General features: G+C 39.7%; 3 protein-coding genes across 9 annotated transcripts; 2 read left to right on the top strand and 1 right to left on the bottom strand.

The window, feature by feature from the left end:
* The first annotated feature begins 229 nt into the window (after positions 1-229).
* LOC100882019 (uncharacterized) lies at positions 230-16,969 on the top strand. Of its 7 annotated transcripts, none has more exons than XM_076530847.1 (33): positions 230-379; positions 4,210-4,338; positions 4,644-4,774; positions 5,422-5,548; positions 5,640-5,765; positions 5,881-6,024; positions 6,096-6,184; positions 6,265-6,469; positions 6,552-6,712; positions 7,392-7,497; positions 8,169-8,291; positions 8,735-8,952; positions 9,028-9,127; positions 9,211-9,545; positions 9,644-9,884; positions 9,974-10,111; positions 10,313-10,498; positions 10,588-10,874; positions 10,935-11,100; positions 11,193-11,393; positions 11,518-11,907; positions 11,991-12,325; positions 12,418-12,556; positions 12,637-12,950; positions 13,121-13,280; positions 13,359-13,525; positions 13,632-13,897; positions 14,226-14,623; positions 14,760-15,005; positions 15,193-15,360; positions 15,428-15,538; positions 15,643-15,799; positions 15,893-16,969. In XM_076530847.1, the coding sequence occupies exons 2-33, from the start codon at positions 4,219-4,221 to the stop codon at positions 16,027-16,029; spliced, it is 6,192 nt and encodes a 2,063-aa protein (XP_076386962.1). In that variant the 5' UTR covers positions 230-379; positions 4,210-4,218; the 3' UTR covers positions 16,030-16,969. The 7 variants fall into 7 exon arrangements, with proteins under 7 accessions (XP_076386962.1, XP_076386964.1, XP_076386961.1 ...); XM_076530846.1 differs by lacking the exon at positions 230-379 and adding an exon at positions 396-901; XM_076530845.1 differs by lacking the exon at positions 230-379 and adding an exon at positions 1,329-1,349.
* LOC100877264 (protein charybde) lies at positions 16,041-22,918 on the bottom strand. The gene is made up of 4 exons (XM_003708144.3): positions 22,446-22,918; positions 21,479-21,662; positions 21,228-21,383; positions 16,041-21,124 (listed from the first exon to the last, which is right to left on the bottom strand). Exons 1-4 carry the CDS (start codon positions 22,492-22,494, stop codon positions 21,034-21,036), a joined length of 480 nt encoding a protein of 159 aa, XP_003708192.1. The 5' UTR covers positions 22,495-22,918; the 3' UTR covers positions 16,041-21,033.
* LOC143264303 (uncharacterized) lies at positions 17,122-18,804 on the top strand. Its single transcript, XM_076530946.1, has 2 exons — positions 17,122-17,403; positions 17,751-18,804. Exons 1-2 carry the CDS (start codon positions 17,122-17,124, stop codon positions 17,856-17,858), a joined length of 390 nt encoding a protein of 129 aa, XP_076387061.1. The 3' UTR covers positions 17,859-18,804.
* Positions 22,919-24,211: the final 1,293 nt, after the last annotated feature.

The following is a 24,211-nucleotide window of genomic DNA, read 5'->3' on the forward strand; positions in this document are numbered from 1 at the left end:
TTTATTTGCCGTTTATGTAATTCGCGAAGCGATACGAATTCTTGGAAGATAAGATGCGCGTTCGTTCGAACCGAGAATCGAACATTTTTGTTCGACCAGGATATAAATACGATGTATATACGTACGTATATGCGCGTAGCTATAGAGCTAGGCAAATGTGTATTCATATATATGACTGGCATGTACGTCGTGTCGGCCAATGAAACAAGGTTTACACGTATCGACTTCCTGCGCTGTTAGGAAGCGTTCGGTAAAGAGCGCAAACACGTGTTACGATTTAACTGACATTGACTGGAAATTTGCCGAGAGAGGCGACATCGTCGTGTCGCATCGTCGTGTCGGCGCATCGGTTGGAAGGAAAAATTGACTCTTTTAACTGGTAAGATATGGTCGAACGGTCGAGCAGTCGAGCAGTCGAGCATCACGAACTACATTCAGACAGATCGTGGCAGTCGAAGCGATTGGTCGACCAGTGATTGCACATTTCGTTCGAGTTTTATTCGAGTCTATGATAACCGCGATTGCGGATCGCTGAAAATAATTTAGCAATTTTGGTCGCGTTTCATGATTTTCGATCGTTCCGCGAGAGCCAATGAAATATTTGTTTTCACGGTAATTGTACGCCGGCCAGAAAGTTGTCCGAGTCGCTCTCGCGTGTGTGATACATGATACAATATACGTGTTGCGTTGTAAAAAGCAATTAAAGGAAAGCGAAAGAGGAAAAAAAGAGTCGTGAACGAAAAGGAAAGAACGAGAACGTCGAACAAGGAAACTATAGACACGAGTTAGAATTTGGTGGAATAACCGGAGCACGAATTAAGCGGCCGTGCTATCGATCGTTGACACGACACGACACGAGACGACACGACACGACTCGGCTCGACTCGACTCGACTCGACAGGTAAATGTTTTTCTAGTTCCGATTACATACGTTTTACTCGAACTCTCGTTTCACCCGGTTAGATAGGCTGTGAGTCGAAAGAAAGTTTGACCGGTTCGGTTCTATCGAAGAAAAATCGTGGACAGCCACGAGAAAATTATCCAGTTAAAAATCAGTTGGGTTAGGTCCAAGAATGTTCGTTTAGCGCGAGCAAACGAATTAACGGTAAAAATAAACTATTCGATCCTAAACGGACACTTATACACTTACTATATGTGTACGCATGTATATACTTTTGTACCGCCGTAGTTCGTAATTACAGGAGCAAACGCGTAAATTCGATTTCGCGATAGGCGCGTAAAGTCGAACTTTGTGATATATAGGGCAAACGAAAAAATAACAGTGGCGTGAAATCGATTGGAATACCTTATCGTTAGCGAAAAAAGCCGCGTTTAATTCGGCCATGCGGGTACGTTGTTAGTTTCGACATAAACTGTATCTGATCCCGCTAGTTCGTTTCGTATTAATTTTAGCAATTTTCAAGGTTTTGCCCTTCGTTGTTAGTTCTTTTTATAGAGGCTAATTGGAAGTTCGTTTCCGTCGGAAGTAGGAAAAGCATGTTGATTATGAATTCGATACAGTGGCAAATGCACGGAATCGAAACGCGCGATAAAAGAGATTTATTAAGGAACGACAATGATCGATCGCTTTGGAGAAAACTCGAAAAATGGCCTAATAATTTTATTCGATCAGAGTGAACGAAGTAAACGGGAAATGAAACGCGGAGGAGAATTGAATCGACGCGTTTAGATAATATCTAACCGATAAAACTGTACTCGATTAAGCTGCGTACTATCATACATACTAATGAACTCCCCTCTCCTCGTGCATTCTTAGCGATAAACGGGAGTTTCCACTGCACGTTATCATTATTTTTAAAATCACGATTTTGTAACAGACTCGAGATAATTGCTTGTTAAGATTGTACCGTGTTTAAAGCGTAGAAAGATTCGCCCGATGAAAATATACAAAGTATATGTACAGTACAGGTGTACCTTCGAATGAAAAAAAAAAAAGGATAACAGAAATGGGTTTATCTTTTCTTAATGGAGTTATCTTCGACTCTGTACAGACCGAAAAGAAAAATCGAAAGGATACTCTTGAATCGCGTTCTCAAGATGATCGCGTATTTTAAGGGAAACTAAGAGTTTCGTAGGTTCCATCGATGTACTGGCACAAAGCCAAATATCGTTGCTGGCCAAAACTATCTCGCTCGAAAACGTGTATTTCTTTGACCGAATTGCCGAGTAAATTGCCAAGTAAACGAAAAATACGCTGATCGATCGCGGTTATGTCGCGGAACCAACCTGTTTTTGCGCCGTCTCATATATTTTTCCTCTCGCTTTTAAATAACAGAGATTCGAGATCGAACAACGACGACGACTATTGCCATTTTTAAAGCGAATTTTCGTCGATTTCGAAAGAAAAAGATAGTTCTGTGTCATATCTACCTAAGTAGTCGGTAGGCAACATGTATTCATATATTTTTAAGGCGCTAATAAATCGTATCGAATTTCGAAGCGCGTCGTGCAACGTGCTTATTTATTCAGCGGTTAATGCGTTCGCTGAAAAAACAAAAGTCATACGCGGCAATCGTTGAAACGCGATCGAATCGTTAAAAATGATACGGAAGGTCAAAGAAGGCGGAAAAGGGAAATATTATATTTTATTAAAAAAAGAGATTAAAGAAAGGACATTAGCGAATTGTAGTTAACCGAAAACAAAGCGCACCGTCCTATCATTAACGGATGGTAGTCGCGTACTACGCGACACTCTGAACCATGATAGCGATGTCATGAAACGCATAAATCTTACACGGTGCTTCGCAAAACAAATCCGTCAATAACATTCTTAACGAAATTAGCAAGGTTGTTTCACGTTCGAACTCCGACGTTTCTATATTTCACTGTTTTCTATAGAAATTTCGGAAAAATGATATTTTTCTACATTCTATTTTAGTCGACGAAACGTTGAACTTAGTATGTATCGAGAGAAGTATGTTTTCGTCCGTTTTAGTCCGTTTCGCATTTTCCTTTCTAATAGAATATCTACTCGATCGGTGCTTTTTATTCGAACAATTCGATTTCTTTTACGACAAATCGTGTAACCGTATGTTACGTAATGCAGTAACCGCTATTTTTTTTTTCGAGCGTTCTCTCGTCGGTTATACATTTTTTACGACGAATCATCGTCGAATAGTTTTCGATCGGTGTAACTTCTTTTACTTTCGTTTCTCTTTTCCTTTCTTTCGAGGTTATGCTTGTTTCAAGGCACGCTTTACACAGCGGGGGCAGGTTTCAAGCACAAAAACGAAAGGAAGAGAGCGAGAACATAAATATAAACGCGCATCGCGCGGTGTCGATCGTTGTTACGCGAGTCCTTTTATTTTTCTTCTTTTACAATTTATCTGTTTGGATTTTTTGTTAAAAGCCAGAAGAATGACGAGTACGCATACGCGAGCTTCGTTATACGAGAACGACGGGACGGAAAACATTTATCGTCGATTAGACGCGATACGCGCAATATCGGAGTCTAGTTACCGCCACGGCGCATTACGCGTTCGATGGAAGAGCGCGCGAAGCGTGCATCTCGCCTTCGAACCTCAACCGCGCTAGAGGTGACCCAAGTATGATCGGTGATACCGATAATTTACCAGATCGTATTTCAAGTTGACGGTCGTGTGTACGCTGTTTGAAGAATAACGAGTAGCGATCGAAAGGTCGAACGAAGATATAGCGCGTGGAAAAAACGAGGAACGACATTAAGACGTTTTTAGCCTTTGTAACGTTATCTTCTATTCGTATACTCGAACGTAGATTCAGGACATTGAAAATATACGAGGACGAAGGAGGATCTCTTCGAAAGAAATTTCCTTCTTTTTAATCGTTTTACTCGTTTTATTCGTTTTACTTGCTCTTACACGAATTATCTTTCGCGTTCTTGATTACGAGAATGCACGTATAGTGCATTAAACGACCGAATGGAAACGGAAACAAGTGTGTGTGCGCGCGCGCTCGCTCGCGCCTCTTTACATAATAAATCGATGGCGCGCTCCTAAATGCGTTCGACCGTCGGAACGCGTAGTATGCGCGTGTTACGTGCGTGTATGTTTTCCACGATCGCGTCCGTGAAAGATAAGATTCCTTTTGTAACCGAAGCGAGACACATTGCCGATTGATTAGTCGTGCCACTATTTTCGCACGGTTTTTTATTTCTATTTTATCCTCAACGATAACCTCGCGAACTAATGATCCGTGAAAATTTTTCAGAGAGAAACCATGTACGACGTTGAAAATTGGTCTCTACCTCCGAAACAGGCTCTTTACGATCCTGCTCTCGAAAAGGAAGCCTGCGGTGTTGGTTTCATCGTTGCCATAGATGGAAAAAAATCTCATAAGGTAAATCTCATTAGGATATTTTCCTCCCTTTTTCTTTCTCTATTCTCCTCTATTCTCCTCTATTCTCCTCTATCCTTCTCGCTCGCTGACGATTACCGTTCTATCGGCAATTTTTTGCCGAACGAACGGACAGTGTCGTCGGACTTCGGACCACCAGGCGTATTTCACCAGGATTCTTCCTTCGCCAAAAATTTGATCGAATCGACGAAATAACCTCCCGCCCTAGTAGATGATATCCCGCTCTAGTAGATGGTAATATAGAATATGAATAAGATAAAAAAGATACAGATACGTATTGTTTACAGATCGTTAGGGACGCGGAAATTCTTTCGGCGCGCATGAACCATCGTGGTGCCTGTGCTTGCGACAACGACACCGGTGACGGAGCCGGTGCTCTTTGCGCCATTCCTCACGAGTATTACGCCGACGAATTGCGGTAAGAGATAAGCGCGATGATCATGCTTCTTCCATTGGTTCGTCATTCTCTGACGTATACACCAGTAACTATGCATCCGATAACGCGTTCAATTTCATAACTCGTGCGGGTCGACGACGTAATTTCTAGGTTATCGGCATCGCGCGCGTTATTCGCTAATCTACCGAGCAGCGCATAGAAATATCGTGTGTTTACTTTATTATCGGTTCTGTTATTTATTAGCGAGCGATAACAACCGTTACATGGCCACGGTCGTGATTAACCAAAAATCTATCTTTTCGGATTTCTTTCTCGTTCGTTCGTAATAATCCCTTAACAACCCGTATCTTCCTCGCTTTTTCTTCTCTCCTTTTTTTCATTGCCCCGTACAAGTCGCTACGCGACATCGGCGACGATAAATCGCAGTTTCTCGCGAAATAGAGTTTGCGATTACTGCTGACCGTCCAAATTCCAACGATCTTGCTAAAATCATTTCCCGGACATGTTCGAAATGTCTGAAAGTCTATTTCCGTTTTTGTACGGTTAATCGAATCGAACATTCGCTCGCGAATAATTTTCTGTTTGCCGTCGTTAACGAGAATAAATATTAAATATCAATTTTTCGTCAATTAACTTAAATATAAACTTTGCGTCAATTTATTTTTCAGTGCACGGCAAAACGTCGAATTACCAGAATTTGGACGTTACGCTACCGGTATTCTGTTCCTCGACAAAAATACGCACGAACAAGTTGAGGATGCGTTCGAAAAATTAGCCAAAGAATGCAATTTGAGGGTAAGATTTCGTCTACTTCGTCTGGTGTCGCTAGTTGGTGTCGTAGGAAAATATCCTATCGCGATTAATCGTATTTCGTTTGCTATCGTAGGTAATCTGTTGGCGAGACGTTCCAACGGATAACACGAAAATTGGACAAGTGGCACGAAAATGCGAGCCTTACATGCGTCAAGTGTTCGTTACCGGCGACCAAGATGACGCTGATCTCGAACGGCAGGTAAACGTTGTTCGGTGATTCGAATCTTTCGTACGAACGAGCTATACCAGTAACATGTATCTTTACATTCGACACGCGGCAAACGGTTGCGACTGATCCTCTTGTTCGATTACAGGTGTTCGTTTTAAGGAAAAGATCGTCTCATTCCATACCGCAGTTAGGGATAAGATACTACATATGTTCGCTTTCCGTCCGAGTCGTGGTGTACAAAGGTCAGCTAACAGCGGATCAGCTGTGGTTGTACTTCCTAGATCTGAAGGTAACCGAATCTTCTAAACCGTATCATCTGCCGATCGAACGAACGCTAATACTACTCATTTATTTTTCCAGTCGCCAAAATTCGAGACCTATTTGGCGTTGGTTCACACAAGATTTTCCACCAACACGTTTCCCAGCTGGGAAAGGGCGCATCCTCTTCGGTAAGACCGATTCTCCTCGTTTCTCCTAAATCAGACATAAGCCATCTCGTGGCTTATGCGACTAAAATCATCCATTATAGATTGTTGGCGCACAATGGCGAAATCAACACTTTGAGAGGAAACGTTAATCTGATGAAAGCCCGAGAAGGAGTGATGAGCAGCAAGCTTTATGGCGAGCAACTGAAACAGCTGTATCCCGTGGTAGAACCGAATCTCTCCGATTCGGGAGCAGTTGATTGCGTTTTGGAATTTCTGGTGATGGTGGGACAACGCTCCTTACCAGAGGTACGTATCTTCCTTCTTCGAACGATAATTAGACTCGTTTCGACTCGATTCCATCCGATTCGATTAATCTAAACGTATTTAGGCGGTAATGACAATGGTACCGGAAGCGTGGCAAAACGATACGACGATGGCAACCGAGAAACGCGACTTTTATCATTGGGCTGCTTGCGCTATGGAACCTTGGGATGGTCCCGCCCTTTTGACTTTCACGGATGGACGTTACGTTGGTGCTATTTTAGACAGGTACGGACTACCGTTTACTCTTTCCGCTTTACGCTTTCAAACGATTCTCCTCGTTTCTTCCCATCGTTTAAAATATATAATGAAACTAAATTATGGAAAGTTAATATGATTTAGCCGATCGGCACAGAGAAGCTGGAGAAGTAGAACCGCTAACGTGATAACCCATGCTATAGTTCCGTTGTGATAGGTAATTTCGGCTAAGCTATACGAATAAACTATACGAATACACGTTTCTGTGTCTAAACCTAGAGTAAAATTACTACGATAAAAAACGATAAACGTGGATGATCGAGGCTTTGAAGAGAAGCTAGATAACGATTATTAGATCCGTTATGAAGACAAGGTCAAAACCTTTGGGAGAAATTGAAAGATGTCTCCGAAGGATTTATTTACATATATTAAAAAAGGGAAGACTAGGAACTTGCTTCCCTTCAAGGCTCGTACACGAGTAGCCGTGGAAGTAACTAATGACTGCAGGATAAAATAACGGGAAGAGAATTTTTTAGGCCGTAAATGAAAAAAAGGAACAAGATTGTAGAATATTTTTTTAGCGAGAGAGAGAGAGAGAGAGAGAGAGAGAGAGAGTATATGTAAAAATGAAGCAAAGTTAGTCGCCGTCGATGTTAATGCGCGACACTGTGGTGGTAATACAAAAGACTTTTGAATTTTTGTTTGGCAGAAATGGCCTGCGCCCGTCGCGCTTCTACGTCACTAAGGATAACATGATGGTGATGGCGTCCGAAGTGGGCGTCTATGACACTCCGCCCGGAAATGTAGTCCTGAAGGTAAACGAGGAAACGAACACATGATCGGCCAGGCCAGTTGTTTGTAGAAGTTTGTCAGGTCGATTTATTTATCATACATACAATGACTGCCGTTCAGATGCTTTCGCACAGCGTAAAGCGCTTCTTTTTTTAAATATGCACTTCTTTCTTATTTTTCGCTAATCAAGGTAAAAAGGAAAATACGTAAATCCTACATATATCGGCCCTCGATTTTCCCGCATTCTTAACTGGATCGTTTATCCTTCCCGTTTAGTTCCTCGTCTTCGTTCGTCTATAAGTCTGTATTACAGAATGGATTTTAGATGCAGAATAGATATGTGCGCGTGTGTTGTGTACGTGTGCGTGTGTCTGTATGTACGTATGCGCGCGTACATCGTATTTATAATTCGTTTTTTCCTAATGTTTTTATTCGAAAGCAACCAAGTCGCGTTATTTTGTGCTTTGCAGTCGAGCGATCATCCGTTGAAAATTTCTGGGAAACGCTCATTTCGGATTTATTTTTTCCATCATTTTAGAATTCGTTTACCCGACACGATATGTTGCCTAACGAACAAGTCGAATCCGCGTAATTGTACCGTGCAAGATGATCGTTCGGTGCTACCGTAACTCGAGCGTCCGACGGTTGCTTCTCTTCTTCCCCTTTAATTAGACGAATTTCGTGTTATTTACAGAGTCGTTTGAAGCCAGGAAGAATGCTACTGGTCGATACGCGCGAAAAGAGGATCATAGAGGACGTGGAACTCAAGTTGCAAATAGCTAGAAGCAGACCTCATTCGAAATGGCTGAAAGATCAGGTAAACTTCTTTCGTTAAATTTTTAACGAAATTTTTTCTTAATTTTAATTGATTGCATTGCCGAGTGAATTAACGGTAAACGCAGAAAGATTATTTTGAACGCTTATAATCGCTTCTTTCCTCCAAGTTAATCCACATGATTGATTAAAAATATGCATTTATTTCTGTTTTCAAACATTCGTACGCGACGTCATCATACGCTGCGTATCGCATACGCAGATGGTGAGTTTTTTCTATCATTTCATTGCATTGTTCCGCGAATGGCGGCTTTCGATTACGCATCGATCGATCAACGCCGATCTAGTAACTTTAGTCCGATTATTCCGATCGACTGGTCGTTGCTTATTGTTCACTGACTGAACACGATTAACGATAGTAAGCAACGGAATCATCACGACTGAAGGATCGTTTTCTATTCGAATAAACGTAGTCCTTGCATGTAGATCACGATGGAAGAGTTACGGGCCGCTGACAGAGATTCCACTAAAACAAAGGTGGTTCCTGTTAAAAATGGTTTAGTCGGTGAGCAAACTAAAGCGGATAACGAGGAAAATCCTATATCCGCCGTAAATCGAGTTTGGGGAGGGGACAAGAGGCTATCGCTTTACGGTTATACGCTGGAAACGATCAATTTGCTGCTGTTACCGATGATGCAGTCCAAGTACGTATTTTACGCTCTATAGAAATTCTCTACTCGAGGATAAAGATAAAACTAAAAAAATCATTAATTACGTAGAAAAGAAGCATTGGGTTCGATGGGTAACGACGCGCCACTCGCCTGTCTTTCGCAATTTCAACCGCTAATCTACGATTACTTCAAGCAACTGTTTGCCCAGGTTGGTTCGATTTTCTCGGACGAGAATATCCGATGTATCGATATCTGATGTATCTTTTATATTCGTGCAATGATGTTCCTTAGGTGACCAATCCTCCGATAGATCCTTTCAGAGAAAAAATTGTCATGTCGATGTTATGTCCCATCGGACCCGAGAGTAACATTTTGGAACCCAACGAGCTTCAAGTGCACCGATTATTTTTACCGCAACCGATATTATCACTGGACGATCTTGAAATAATTAAACGCACGAGATATCGTGGTTGGAAGAGTAAAGTGATCGACGCGACTTACCCTGTCCAAGATGGCCCATCCGGATTAACGGACACGTTGAACCGTGTCAGTCGAGAAGCCGACGAAGCTGCCAAAGAAGGTTACCAGTTTCTGATTCTGTCCGATCGACGAGCTGGACCAGACAGGTGAATAACGATATGCTTGATTTTCGACGCGGGTGTACGGCGCTAAGCGGCTCTTTATTATTATTATTATTATTATTATTATTTATTATATTTATTAGGGTACCAGTGAGTAGTCTCCTTGTGCTGGGCGCGGTGCACCATTATTTGATCGAAGAACGACAACGTATGAAAGTTGGTCTTATCCTGGAAACAGCCGAAGCTAGAGAAGTACATCACGTTTGTCTGTTACTTGGTTACGGAGCAGACGCCGTTTGTCCGTACCTGGTCTTTGAAATGGCAAGGAATCTTCGAGCGGATGGCGTACTCGATTCCTCGTTGACCGATAACGTTTTATGCGCGGTAAGCGTGTTAGACGCTCTTATAAAAGAAAGCACGGTAAAGCGAAGCTAAGCGGCGGAAAGTAAACTGGTATCTTGAACGTGTCGCAGAACTACGCAGAAGCAATGGAGAGGGGTATAGCTAAAGTAATGGCGAAAATGGGTATCTCCACGTTACAGTCGTATAAAGGAGCGCAAATCTTTGAAGCGGTCGGCCTATCCGACGATGTAATCGAGAAATGTTTCAAGGTACGTATATCGACGATATATCACCGTATACTCGGCTATCGGCCGAACGAAAAGTACGCGTGATTAAAAATTGGATCCAATTAATGATTTTGATTTTTCGTGATTCAACCTTTTCGATGATGTACCGAAGTCTCGCACGATCTCGTCTCGCACCGAGCTTTTCTTGCTCGTTAAATCGGATGCTTTGCGGTGTTTATCCAGGGAACGCAGTCTCGCATCGGTGGAGTTACTTTCGATATTTTGGCGAAAGAAGCATTCGAAAGGCATCAAATCACTTATTGGAACAAACCTATAGATATGCTGGTCATTCGCAATCCAGGAATTTATCATTGGAGATCCGGCGGAGAGAAACACGTGAACGATCCCGATAGTATCGCTAACTTACAGGTACAGTCGTTTCCAACGATATTCTTTTACCCAACCTAATTTCCTTCGATTTTACTTATTCTTTTCATTTTCCTTTCGCTTTCCCTCAGGATTACGTAAGTACTAAGAATTGGAATGCTTACGAGAAGTATCGAAAAACCACGATGGAGATGATAAAAGCTTGTACGTTGCGGGGTCAGATAGAACTGATCGAAAAATCCGAAAATTCGATACCCATAGAAGAAGTTGAACCTGCCTCTGAAATAGTGAAACGATTCGCGACCGGTGCTATGAGTTTTGGAAGCATCTCGATAGAGGCTCATACCAGTCTGGCAATCGCGATGAATCGGATCGGTGGAAAATCGAATACCGGAGAAGGCGGTGAAAACGCCGACAGGTAAAGTTAGGAGCGCGCGCGTCGTATAAAACGCGAATTAAAACGTTCGTCGCTGTACAGGTATCTCGATCAAGATCCAACGTTTAACAAAAGATCCGCCATCAAACAAGTCGCGAGCGGTCGTTTCGGTGTAACTTCGAGCTATCTAGCGAACGCCGACGATCTTCAAATAAAAATGGCACAAGGAGCGAAACCGGGAGAAGGAGGTGAATTGCCTGGTTACAAGGTAAGAACGTACAGTTTTCATAAGTCGAGAACAATTTTAACGATTTCGAGGATTTCGACCGTATTTGAACAGTAGCTGAACAATTGCAACAGGTTACTGCTGAAATCGCTGCAACCAGACACTCGGTACCTGGTGTGGGACTAATTTCTCCGCCGCCGCATCACGACATTTATTCGATCGAAGATCTCGCCGAGTTAATTTATGATTTAAAATGCGCGAATCCCAATGCACGTATTTCTGTGAAGCTCGTGTCGGAAGTGGGGGTAGGCGTAGTCGCAGCAGGCGTGGCCAAGGTATCTTCTTCGATATCCACCAAATTAGATCTCTGAGAATCACCTACTATCGCCCTATGATTGTTCGTTATTTCGACGAACGATCAGTGGCTATGTGTATCATCGATGAAAAAAAATTCAACAGGGGAAAGCGGAACACATCGTAATATCCGGTCACGACGGTGGAACCGGCGCTAGCAGTTGGACAGGAATAAAATCCGCTGGATTACCTTGGGAATTGGGAGTCGCGGAAACTCATCAAGTTTTAACTTTGAATAATCTTCGATCGCGCGTTGTCGTTCAAGCGGACGGTCAAATGCGCACTGGATACGACGTGGTAGTAGCGGCTCTTTTAGGTGCCGATGAATTTGGTTTCAGTACTGCACCGTTAATTTCTATGGGTTGTACGATGATGAGAAAATGTCACTTAAACACTTGTCCAGTGGGCATAGCAACCCAAGATCCGGTGCTTCGAAAAAAATTCGAAGGAAAACCGGAACACGTTATCAACTTTTTCTTCGCGTTGGCAGAAGAGGTAGGTAAATCGGGGGATTCGCTCGGACAAATACAACGTTTCCCGATTAACAAATTAACGATCAACGTACGTTTACGATTTAGGTACGTTCGTACATGGCTAGATTAGGAGTGCGCGAGTTTCAACATTTAATCGGTCGTACAGATTTCTTAAAAGTCCGCCAAGATATCTCGATCGAGAAAGCAAAGACGTTGAAACTCGATAACATTTTGCGAAGCGCGTTGGAACTTCGGCCAGGAATAAATATCAAGGGTGGATCGATCAAGCAAGACTTTCAGTTGGAGAACAGACTGGACAACCGCGCGATCGAATTGGCCAGGGATGTGTTGGATCGAAAAAAGGATAGCGTTACGATGGAATTGAATATTAACAATGAATGTAGAGCGTTCGCATCGACCTTGAGCTACCATGTGTCAAAGTAAAAATCTCTCTCTCTCTCTCTCTCTCTCTCTCTCTCTCTCTCTCTCTCTCTCTTTTGAAAATAATTTTCAATTGACATTTTGATCGTAGATTGTTCGGTGAAGCTGGTTTACCAGAGGGTAGTATAAATATTAGGATGAAAGGTTCCGCAGGTCAGAGTTTCTGCGCTTTCATGACCAAAGGGATTCACGTTACTCTCGAAGGAGATGCCAACGATTACGTTGGGAAGGTATGCATCTTACTCATTTTTAATCGTCGTACTACTTTTCTTCCCTTCGAACCAAACATCTTCCTATCCACGATTTTCAGGGACTCTGTGGTGGAGAGATCGTGATATATCCACCAAAAGATTCCACTTTTAAGTCCGAATATAACGTTATCGTTGGTAACGTTTGCCTTTATGGTGCAACGTCCGGTAAAGCCTATTTTCGAGGGATAGCTGCCGAAAGATTCAGCGTTCGTAACAGTGGAGCAACTGTTGTAGTGGAGGGCGTCGGAGATCATGGATGCGAATATATGACCGGTGGTTGCGCGGTCATTTTGGGACTGACCGGAAGAAATTTCGCTGCTGGTATGTCCGGTGGTATAGCTTATGTCTTCGATGTGGATGGATCTTTCAAAAGGTACGCACAACGTCGGCCTTTTAACTATTTATTATTCGCTGCGTTAATCATTGTTCATTCGCTTTTTATTCATTTTTCGCCTGTTGGTCACACATTTACTCTATACGCGCATCTACTACGTACTTGTATCCATGTATTCTCCTCTTAACCCGTCGATCTCCTGTCTACAGTAAATGCAACCCTGAAATGGTGGAGTTGCTGCCTCTGAACAAACCGGAAGATATAGCATTCGTGAAACAACTTCTAGAAGAATTCGTTGAAAAGACCGGCTCTCTTATCGCTGAAAGTCTGTTACAACTGTGGCCTGAACCAACTACGCGGTTCGTTAAGGTACTGATTAGCGGTAGTTCGCGATTAATTCTAATTCTAACTCTACTCCAAGTACTTAACATTTTGATATTGTCGAAGGTATTTCCGTACGAATATCAACGAGCACTGCAACAACTCGAACAGGCAAAACAAATACAAGAAACAGTAAACGGAAACTCGGAAACTGATTCGAATGTTCGAGTGAAAGATATCGAGGAAGTAGTCGCGGACGTTGATATGGAACAGCGTAAACTCGATAAGATCAGGTATATTTACGTTTCTTGCTGTAAAAGTTCGTTCTATTATTAATTTGAAAAGAAAAGAAGGCTAAAGTCAACTTTGTTAAATACGTTTCTTTATAAATTGTTATAGAGGATTTTTGAAATACAAAAGAGAAGTGGCGGTTTATCGGCCGGTTGAAAACCGTCTTACCGACTGGGATGAAATTTATAACTTTCAACGAGTTCGAAAAGGACTACGCGTACAAGCAGCCAGATGCATGGAATGTGGTGTACCATTTTGCCAAAGTAGTCACGGTTGTCCTTTAGGAAATATTATACCGAAATGGAACGATTTAATTTTTCAATCGAATTGGAAAGAAGCTTTGAATCAGTTGTTACAAACAAATAATTTTCCAGGTTCGTGCAATCAAATTGTAGTTAGTCCGAAGGGTATAGATGTAATAACAATAATAGAAACTCACCGCTGCTAGAGCAACCGACACACGTTCACTCACACGTACGAAAAACAGTCATACTACTACACGCAACGATCGTGGTAACAAAAGTTCAACAGTAATATTAATTAATACTGATGCTATATAACAACATGAATTTGGCACGATCCATTTATATTAATTAAGCCAGAGGAAAATCCTTTACTTAAGAACCTCGATGATAATAATGGTATGCCCGTTTTTCATTTAATCTGATAGTAAGTTAACAAATTGAATAAAAATCCATTTAGAATTCACTGGAAGAGTTTGCCCTGCGCCGTGCGAAGGTGCCTGCGTGCTGGGTATATCGGAACCACCGGTTACGATAAAAAACATCGAATGCGCGATAATCGATCACGCGTTCGAAGAAGGCTGGATAGTGCCGCATCCACCTACAACAAGAACCGGTCGACGAATTGCCGTAATCGGTTCTGGTCCTGCAGGACTAGCCGCGGCTCATCAATTAAATAAAGCAGGCCATCTGGTAACCGTTTACGAAAGAAACGATCGTATAGGAGGCTTATTGCAGTATGGCATACCTACTATGAAACTATCGAAGCAAGTCGTTCAAAGGAGAGTTTCCCTTTTAGCCGCGGAAGGAATCACCTTTAAAACCAGCATCAACGTTGGAAAAGATATTTCTGCTAAGGTCAGATAATATTCGAGCTCGGTCGATTATTTGTACCTTCATTTCTTCATTAGTTTTTTTTACCTCTCTCTTTCTCTCTCTTTCTCTCTCTTTCGAATCTTTACCCATTCTCCATGCTTATACTCCATGTTTATAGGAATTGGCTGAACAATACGATGCAATGTTACTTTGTACCGGTGCTACATGGCCAAGAGATTTACAAATACCAGGTCGACATTTCGAGGGTATTCATTTCGCTGTAAGTTTTCTGGAACATTGGCAGAAGAAACAAATGGGGAACGATACGCCGTTGGATATGCGTCTGATGGCTAAGGATAAAGATGTCATTATAATAGGTGGTGGCGACACCGGTTGCGACTGCATAGCTACGTCTTTACGACAGGTATAGTTTACATATTGTATTCGCTAAACTTAAAAATACTTCGAAATCGAATAGATTTCAGTAATGTCCGGAATGTCCAGAAACTCGTACTTGTTGTCGATATACGTAATTTTTTCTACTCGACATAAACGGTCGTAGAGTTCAATTTCCCTCCAGTATTTTAATCGTATCGGTGTACGCGTTACAGGGTGCCAAAACTATCACTACTTTTGAAATTTTACCGGAACCACCAAAAAAGAGAGGACAAGATAATCCTTGGCCTCAGTTCCCTCGTGTATTCAAAGTAGATTATGGCCATGAAGAAGTACTCCTCAAGTTCGGACGAGATCCGCGACAATTCAGTACATTGAGTAAGGTAAGCGATAATTGGTCTTGTACGCGCAAAATACGTTTCTTCCCCGTTTCAAATACTCGTTTTACAGGAATTCTTGGACGATGGAAATGGCCATGTAAGCGGTATCAAAACAGTGACGGTGTCATGGACAATGGAAAATGGTCGTTGGAAAATGGAAGAAGTTCCAGGGACGGAAAAGGTAATAGCGACGATGAAATTCCTTCGAAAATCGTGTTAGTTAAGTCGATAGTAAATCGAATAAATTTTGTTTTGCTTCGCTTATTTTCTTTTCTTTCCGTGCAGATATATAAATGTGATTTGGTTTTACTCGCAATGGGTTTCTTGGGTCCCGAGAAATATATCGCTGAAGAATTGAACACGACGTTGGACGAAAGAGGCAACTTTAAAACACCGGTCGGCAAATACGAAACAAGTTTATCTCGAACGTATGCAGCTGGAGGTAAAACGTTGTTCGATTATTGCTCCGTGCCGATATTACATAATATCGGTACGATTAGTCGAAGAAACTCGATGATATACGTTTTTTCTACAGATTGTCGTCGTGGACAGTCGCTGGTTGTTTGGGCCATCACGGAAGGCAGACAAGCAGCGAGAGAGATAGATCTGGCTTTGATGGGAGAAACTGGTCTTCCCGTGACCGGAGGTGTAATAACGGGAGTAGTAGCTTAAAATGCATGTTAACGTTCTTCGATCGATCATCCTTCTTCGCATTCGACGACTACAGTTTTCTTTTTTATCACTGAATCGATTCTACGAAATTATTGGATAATGGGGAGCGTAAGCGGCGGCGAAGATGCGTCTATGTATTGTTAAATTATCAACAACGAAGAAGAGATAATCTACCAAAGAACGGAAGAAAAAAAAAAAGTAAAGAACCAGTATTATTTTTATCGTACGTTTAAGCGATATTGGAAGAATCAAGATGTTATTAACGTTTTGTCGCCGTGATAACACGAGAATAACAACATACGTTATTGCGACGATATTCATTTTTAATCCAGTTGCCGTTGCATCGTCGTTTATTGGTTTTGCAAAACTTGGCAACTGCATATCTTCTGTAGTATAAAATGATTATAAATATGCCTCGAATTGCGTTTGCTACCCTCGTTCGCGTTTCTTGGTAGTTTCGTAAGGTACACGCATGTACGTAAATACGAATTATTGCGGAATCGGTAGACTTTGAAGAGGAGTTGAACAATACAGTTTGGAAAAAAAAAAACAAAATAAAATAATCAACTATGTACGATTTGTTTTAACGAATCGAAATAGTCGTTCGCAATAGTTCCAACTATATTTCCAGGATAGTTATAGAAGGTGCGTTTACGCAGAAGTAACAGTCGTGTTCTCGCATTCGTGATTTTTAATCTTTCTAGTTTCTAGTATACACGCGAGCGCGTAAGTATTTTTCTTTCGAGTCACCCTCAAACGTTTACGATAGAGATATATTTATTTATAAAAATGTCAACGTCATGCAAAATATATAGTGTTTCGAACGTAAGAGAAATCCGTACCCCAACAAATTTTGTTCATTGCGCGTCATTGTACATTCTATACAAAGAGATGAAAATATTTGGAGACAATAAGTAAATAAATAATAGTAATAATAATATCAATGTGTAAAACAAGAAAATATTCATTACAACGAAGTTGTAACGAGTTACCTGAAACAACGTAATAGCGATATTAGATGTTCGTATATTTAAAACGATCATTAAGCTGCATATAAATACTTATTCGTTACATAGAACGGAAAAGGAAAGAATGGGAGAAGAAAACGTGGATGTTTTAAAATCAAAGAAATATTCAACAGCCTCGGACAAACATCAAATTTTAGCCATATCTTACTTTATTCCCTTTGATATTCGACGATCAAAATGGCAAACGTTTGTACGGAAACAATTCGTGGAACATCAAGTTGCTTATATTCGCGATCAAATTATCAACGTCGCTACTGCGCACGTACTTGGGAACTATTATTTTAAAAACAAATCGTTCGTATTCGCCAGAGAATGTCTTAACGTCGCTTGGTTGCAACTATTTGACGTGAGCATCGATTTCAAACCAGCTGTAAATCATATGTAGTTTCGATTCGCGTCTACATATTTTCTTATCGAACCCGTATCTGTTCCACTGGGTCTTCTTAAAAATGAGGTTAATAATACACCTAACCTAACTGAAGACATTAAATTGCATTTTGCCGTTGCTTTGTAAGAAAAGCAACCTCCTCGATATAAAATGTCCTACAACTTTAAGAATATTGGTTGTAAACTTTCACGACCTTTGCAAATTATGTATTAGGTTAGGTATTACTATTAATTTTATATTTTTAAGAGCCGTTCCCAAATCTACACAATGTCATTTATCTGTCTTACTTATTCTATTTTGTTTAGTGGATACTTTTAAGGTTAGATCATTCGAAACGCGACAAATCTCATAAAGTCGATATCGAATTGGAATCATCACCGATCGATTCTTGGATTCTTAGAAACAGTTCGTGAACCTCCGTCGGAAGATCATCTCTTTTGGACATCACTTATTTCGTTGGCACTAACTGACGTGAAAATAAAAATTATTATTAATGATTTCGAGATATACATACTAACTAATGTCGTTGCGTTGGATAGAGTTAAGTTTTCGTTTGCATATTATAGTTTATTTAGTGTAAATCGTTTCGATTCGACCTGTAAGCGGGGGCGTCGGCATCTATACGTAATTGTATACGATTTAATCGATCGTGCGAAATGCGAAACAAAATTAATTTTATCCAAATATCAGAACGTAGTTGCAAAGCATAGTACATGCTGGAATAATAATAGTCGATTTCGAAACCGAAAATAACACGGACCACACGTTTTTTCCTTAAAATTTACTAGAATATAATAAAATAAAAACAAGCGAAACGAAAAAAAAGGAGTATAAAACAGAAAAGAATAATTTTATTGCAGTGGGACAAACATTGCAAATCAAAAAAAGGTCGTTTAATTTGAACTATGAAAAGAATACGATGATTCGTTTATAAGGTTATTCGATAAAGGATCGACAAACAATATGTTTATTACAACTCTCATTATTTATTTTGATTTGTTGATATATTTTTTTTTGTTTTTTTTTTTTTTTGTTTTGTCAATAAAATCACAAATGAATTGTGAAAATCGTAATCCACTGAAGAAAAACGAAAACAATCTATTGGAAATTTTTGATAATGGATAGAAGGTACTTATCGATGTTCGAAACTATCACGATAATTCTTTCGTTATCACGAACTCGAACGAACGAACAAACTAATCAAATATGTACGCGAATGAAAATACGATAAGCGACTATTTAATGAAAAATACAGAAGAACATTCGTCGTGAAAGTTTAGAAGCGATCTGAAGAAGCGCAATATGTTAAACAATGATATCGTGTATAAAAGAAAAAGTAATTAAATACCCTATATGTTATGTTTCTAATGTCTTTTCGTTATTTCTAATCGTTTAACCCATTCGCAACTGCATCAGTCTCGCACGAATAGGCCCAAACTGTGAAATGTCAAGAAACTTAACGCTTGTCCATTTGCCCTGGAATCTCTATCGAATCGAATGTTATAACGTGTCTGAAATTACGATAAGACGTTACGTTCGTTTCTTTCTCGTATACGTAATTTATATTAAAAACTTTTTCACGGTAACTACTATCGTCATTTGTTACAATAAATTACAACTTTTCGACGTTTATCGTTGATATTTATTTCATTCGAGTCGGAATGAAAAACACGCAACCGCGTACGTTTATGGAAATTATCGATACGTTGCTCGTTATTGTTAGAATAACGAGTAAAACTGTGATATATCGTCAGCTCGTTCATGAAAATGGCCAGTACATCCGTCATTTGATGCGAATGGGTTAAAAAAGTACAAAATACGTGTAACAATATTTGTCTTATATCTTATTTCTATGTTATAACACGACCACCGCACATTTCCTTTTCCTTTAATCGTTTTCTTTCTTTCTTTCTTTCTTTCCCTCCATTTTCCTATTATTTTCAAAGAGACCAGGAAGAACATTCTATTCCACAACTTTTAATTCGCAAAACGCAACGCAAGTTTTGCAAGTTTTCTTATTTGTCGTTTCGAGTCTTCATCGACGAATAATTGTTCTGCTTTGAAAATTCAATTTGGAAAATTTTAGTACTGATCAGTCTTATAAATTCCATTTATATTTGTATCTATATTTATATGCCCGCACGTGCACGCGTACGCATATGCACACATGCAACCACGCACTCACGCACACATAGCCGTACAAAGAAAGACAAACAAATACACGCGCACGCATCACATCGGCTACGTATTATTTTCGATTTTATTACATATATATCACGAGTTGTTCTTGAATACCGTCATTTCAAGCAACTTTTTCTTCTATGGAGAAAACATAATTATGTTTCCTAGAATATCGAAAATATTCGGTAATTCATTTTCAATAATTCATTTAAATAATGCAGCAACAAAATGTCAGTTAATTTAAGTTAAACGATATTTTCCAATGGTGTCGGTGTAAGAAAATCTTGACGCGCATGGCCGAACTTTTAGTAGTATTGCACGATGATCCGTGCATTACGTTAATCACAATTTTTTCTATTAATATCACATCATCGGCAATCGATGTCTAAACTATCGTGAGATTTCTTCTTAACAATACAATGTATCGAAACATTGAAACGTAGTACTTTAAAAATACCTATCTATCAATGGATAATCGATATCAGTAATATATGTATATATAAAACAGTACTAGATAAGAGTGATCGAATTATCTATTTGTATGTCTAAAATAAAAAACTGTAGCGTATCTATACTTCTAATGCTGATAAACAAAACTTGACTTTAATTTTAGCATATCGTTAGATTATCACGAAAAATATATTACACGAGTCTTGTAAACGAGTCATCCTCTCTTCTTCGTTGAACGAAGATACAATTTTCTTTCTTTACGAGCAAACATTTCTTCGCGCGATCTTAGAAATCTACACGACTGTCACGATCGTACACACCGCGCTCGTCAATTGCCGATAGCAATTTATTAAAACCACCTTCGAGAATGTACGGCGATTGTCTAAGGAAATACTTTGACAAACTTCTCGTCTACCAACTGGATATGTATTCGTTTAAGATAATCGCGAATAATTCGAATCGATATTGTTTTCCAACGTAAAGTTATAGCGTTATACCGATCTTACTTCTATTATACTGTATAAGTAAGCGTATAAAATCTAAGAATCGCGTAAAGAAATGTGTTTCGATTTCTTTTTATTTTATTATTATCACATTTTCATTTCACCGAATGAATTGCATTTTTAGCTAAAAACACAGCCAATTCACGCTAACTTTTTCAAACGATTACAAATCGACAGAACGCAATATCGTTCATTTTCTATTCTCGCGTTCTCTCCCTTCTACCTTATTCTTATTCTTCTTCTTCTTCCTCTTCTTCTTACCGTCTACGTATACATATTTGTCTCTTTCACGTTGAATAATCGCAGACTAAATAGATATAAACTATACGCTCGTGAAAAGTTGGCCTGGTTTACGCGTACGGAGAAAAACCATCTTCGGATTTACCAAGTTGAACGAGATTAAAATATTCGCGTCTAACAAAATGGTCGAACGACTCTTGAAATTGTTTTCTCTTCATTGCGTTTGTTGATATGATCTATACAACTTCTTCTTTTCCAAAGTGAAGTCTCTACTAATCATGATGGTACCTCCTCGCCTAAGGTTTCTGAAAAGAGGTACAAATCGATTAGAAAATAAATAGCAACTCGTCCATCGAGAGAAATTAGTTACGATGATTACCAAAATAATTATTATACGTTCGTACTTACTTTAAGAATTGAGGTAATAAAATATGCCAAGCTGTATGATCTTGTTTTAACGTCAGATAAAGTTCGAAGGTGGACACCGCGTTAGGATCACACTGTATTTTCGACAATTTACGACACACGCTGTCCGTCTCGAAACTGATAAATAGTGTACAACCTCTGTAACAAACGAGCAACGTGTAATTACATTTTGCATCGGAAAACAGCAAGGACAAACGAAACGTACGAAAATGTAAGATACGTAAATAACTTACCTAAGACCGCATGGTTCGTTATCGGCCATACTGAGAACATCCTTAGCTATCCTAGGTAAAAGGTCGGCAGGTAGCAAAACTTCTCCGCACGTTAGTTGAGCGTGTTTGGCTCTTCTCAATTCGACTTCGAGTCGCTTCGCTAAAGCCTGGCAAGCTCCATCGAATTCATCGGCCACTGTCTCAGCTGAAACAACGAACGAATGATCGAAATCGCCTAACCACTATCCGCGCTTCCCTCTTACTATCTGCACCACTCGTGCATATTTTTATTCGCGATACGTTATTCTTACGAGAAACGAATTGTTCAGTTAATTCGCGTACTTGCGTACTCCGGTATATCTGACTGCTTACATTTATGAGTATACACGTATATCAGTGGTCTGTACGCGAAGAGATGCACGCACGCACGCGCGACATATGTACGCGATACATAAGCATATAAAAATACATGCATGCACATACGCACGTACACCGGTCAACTCTGATTAACCGGCTACCGAGCGTAGATACATTTAAGTAACTAAAAATTATCTCTGTAAGAGCATAATTTAACCGGATTATAAAAGTTTTAATTTTCGAACGACCGTATCTTCTTTCGTTGCTCGCGATAGTTCGGTAAATATAGTTGTCATATTTTTTCACATTTTACGCGTACGTATTTCAACCGATAACAAAAGAAACAAACTAAATACAGAAAGTGCAATTTCCTAACAAATTACAAGACCCAACTGAACTTGTAATACCTAACCAAAAATCATCGAAACAGTATCGTTCGTATTCTGTGAAAAATCAGCTGATCTTCCGAAACAAACAGTATCGCTTTGTTACTTGTTATTAACGTACAATGATCGATAATCTTTTAAAAAAGCGTAAACGAAATGCGATGCCAGAAAAGAAACGAAACGTATCATTCGTTTAGATGAGAAAAATTTGAAACAATTAAATAGATGACGAAAACACAACATACCTCTTGTATTGCTGAAATCCACGTTTACAGGACACGGTAAAACTTCCATTGTTCGAAAAATGTTTCACACAACACATATACACGCACGTACACGCACACACGCACACGCGCGCAGGGAGAGAGAAAGAGAGAGACTCAATTAATTTTACAACGACCTTCTTGAAACAGAACACGGTACACGTACTATTTCTTCGACGTTCCGAATATACCCTACGGTTATTTCCTATTATATTTGATAATAATAAATTTTACGATGATCTCGTTCAGTTACTTCACAAATACAAATAATCCTTTTTATTATAATTGTACTTTCACTTTGACTAACGTTACATCCAGCAAAAACATACTTCGTTACACTTTTTCTTCGAACAACTGATTAGCCGGCGACGATGACGCGAGTTTTATACCGATAGCCTCCTCTCCTCCGATTTTTCCCTTCCACCGTTCCTTAACAAACCGCCTAGCAACACTGGCTACGTGATGTTTCGCACTGCTTCCACTTCGGCTGTTTCCGTATCTCGTCGTTCGGTTACCTTCGGTTCTTAATACCACTTTCCATCGGCATCGTCCACCGAACCGATCAACTATATAAAACTGAACGACCGAAACAGCCTATATCGCGTGGCTTAATCGTAACCTACCGTCTACTGCCTACCGGTATTCTCCATGTTTACCCATGAATTTCTTCTTTTATTCTATTTATTTTCATCCTTATACCTTTATGATTGTGCTCGTCCAGATTCTTCGAAATTTTTTATTTCTCAATTATAAAATGCCCACTATTTCCTCGAGAACAACATTAAACAAACTAATAGTGTACATTATAGATATGTACGCGATACGGTTGAAACATTTCGACTTCTATAACATTTCGCACGATATCGCGATACGCGCTGGGTGGTACTTTTCAAAAATACGTTTTTCTTCGTCTTTATATGGAATTAATCATTGTTTCCATAGACGGAATAATAATTCTATCGGCTCTTACTCGACGAGAGTTTGTCGGACATTTTTTTATTTTTCTCTTTGTCGTATCATTATCAATTTCTGTAATGTACTATCTTTATTCCCCGTTTGTTTTAACCTTTCATCGAGTGCCGTACTTAGACCGAAAAATGCTCGGTGAACGTTTTCATTCGCGTGTCTAATTGATTTCCTCTTTTAAATATTCTGTATCTGTAATAAACGTTTCCTTCATTCATACGATAATTGTACCATCGTACATCTTATCTTTGTTTATGCAGTTTTTCGTTTTCGTTTGAGCGAATTATGTATATTTAAGTACTCGTACTTACATACGTATAAGGTATAACAGTGTATCCGGGATTTAGATTAACGAGATTACGCGAGAATATCTGTATATACCTGTAATTAAAATGTCGAGTAATTTTATTTATACGTGTGTATATATGTGTAAAAATTGATAAAGTTCAATTATCGCGAATACATGCTAAGAAACGACACAGTCTCTATACAAATCTTCTTACTAGTATAAATAGATACGGGTACTTATGTATAAGTTATGTAATTTTATACGTAAACGTACGACTAACTACATGTATGTATAACTATGATATACGCATGTATATGTATACGCATATATATGTGCGTGTACACGAATGCAGAAAACCCGAGGATAACTCTTTGCTCTACGTAAACGAAGATTTCTAAACAAATGATCAACGGTAGAAAAGAATACGAGTTATCGACGAGTAAGCAGATATAAGTAAGATCGGTAGGACTACATTAGGCACTTATTAGGCTCG

This window comes from Megachile rotundata, chromosome 4 (genome assembly GCF_050947335.1).
Source record: "Megachile rotundata isolate GNS110a chromosome 4, iyMegRotu1, whole genome shotgun sequence".
Classification (NCBI taxonomy): domain Eukaryota; kingdom Metazoa; phylum Arthropoda; class Insecta; order Hymenoptera; family Megachilidae; genus Megachile; species Megachile rotundata.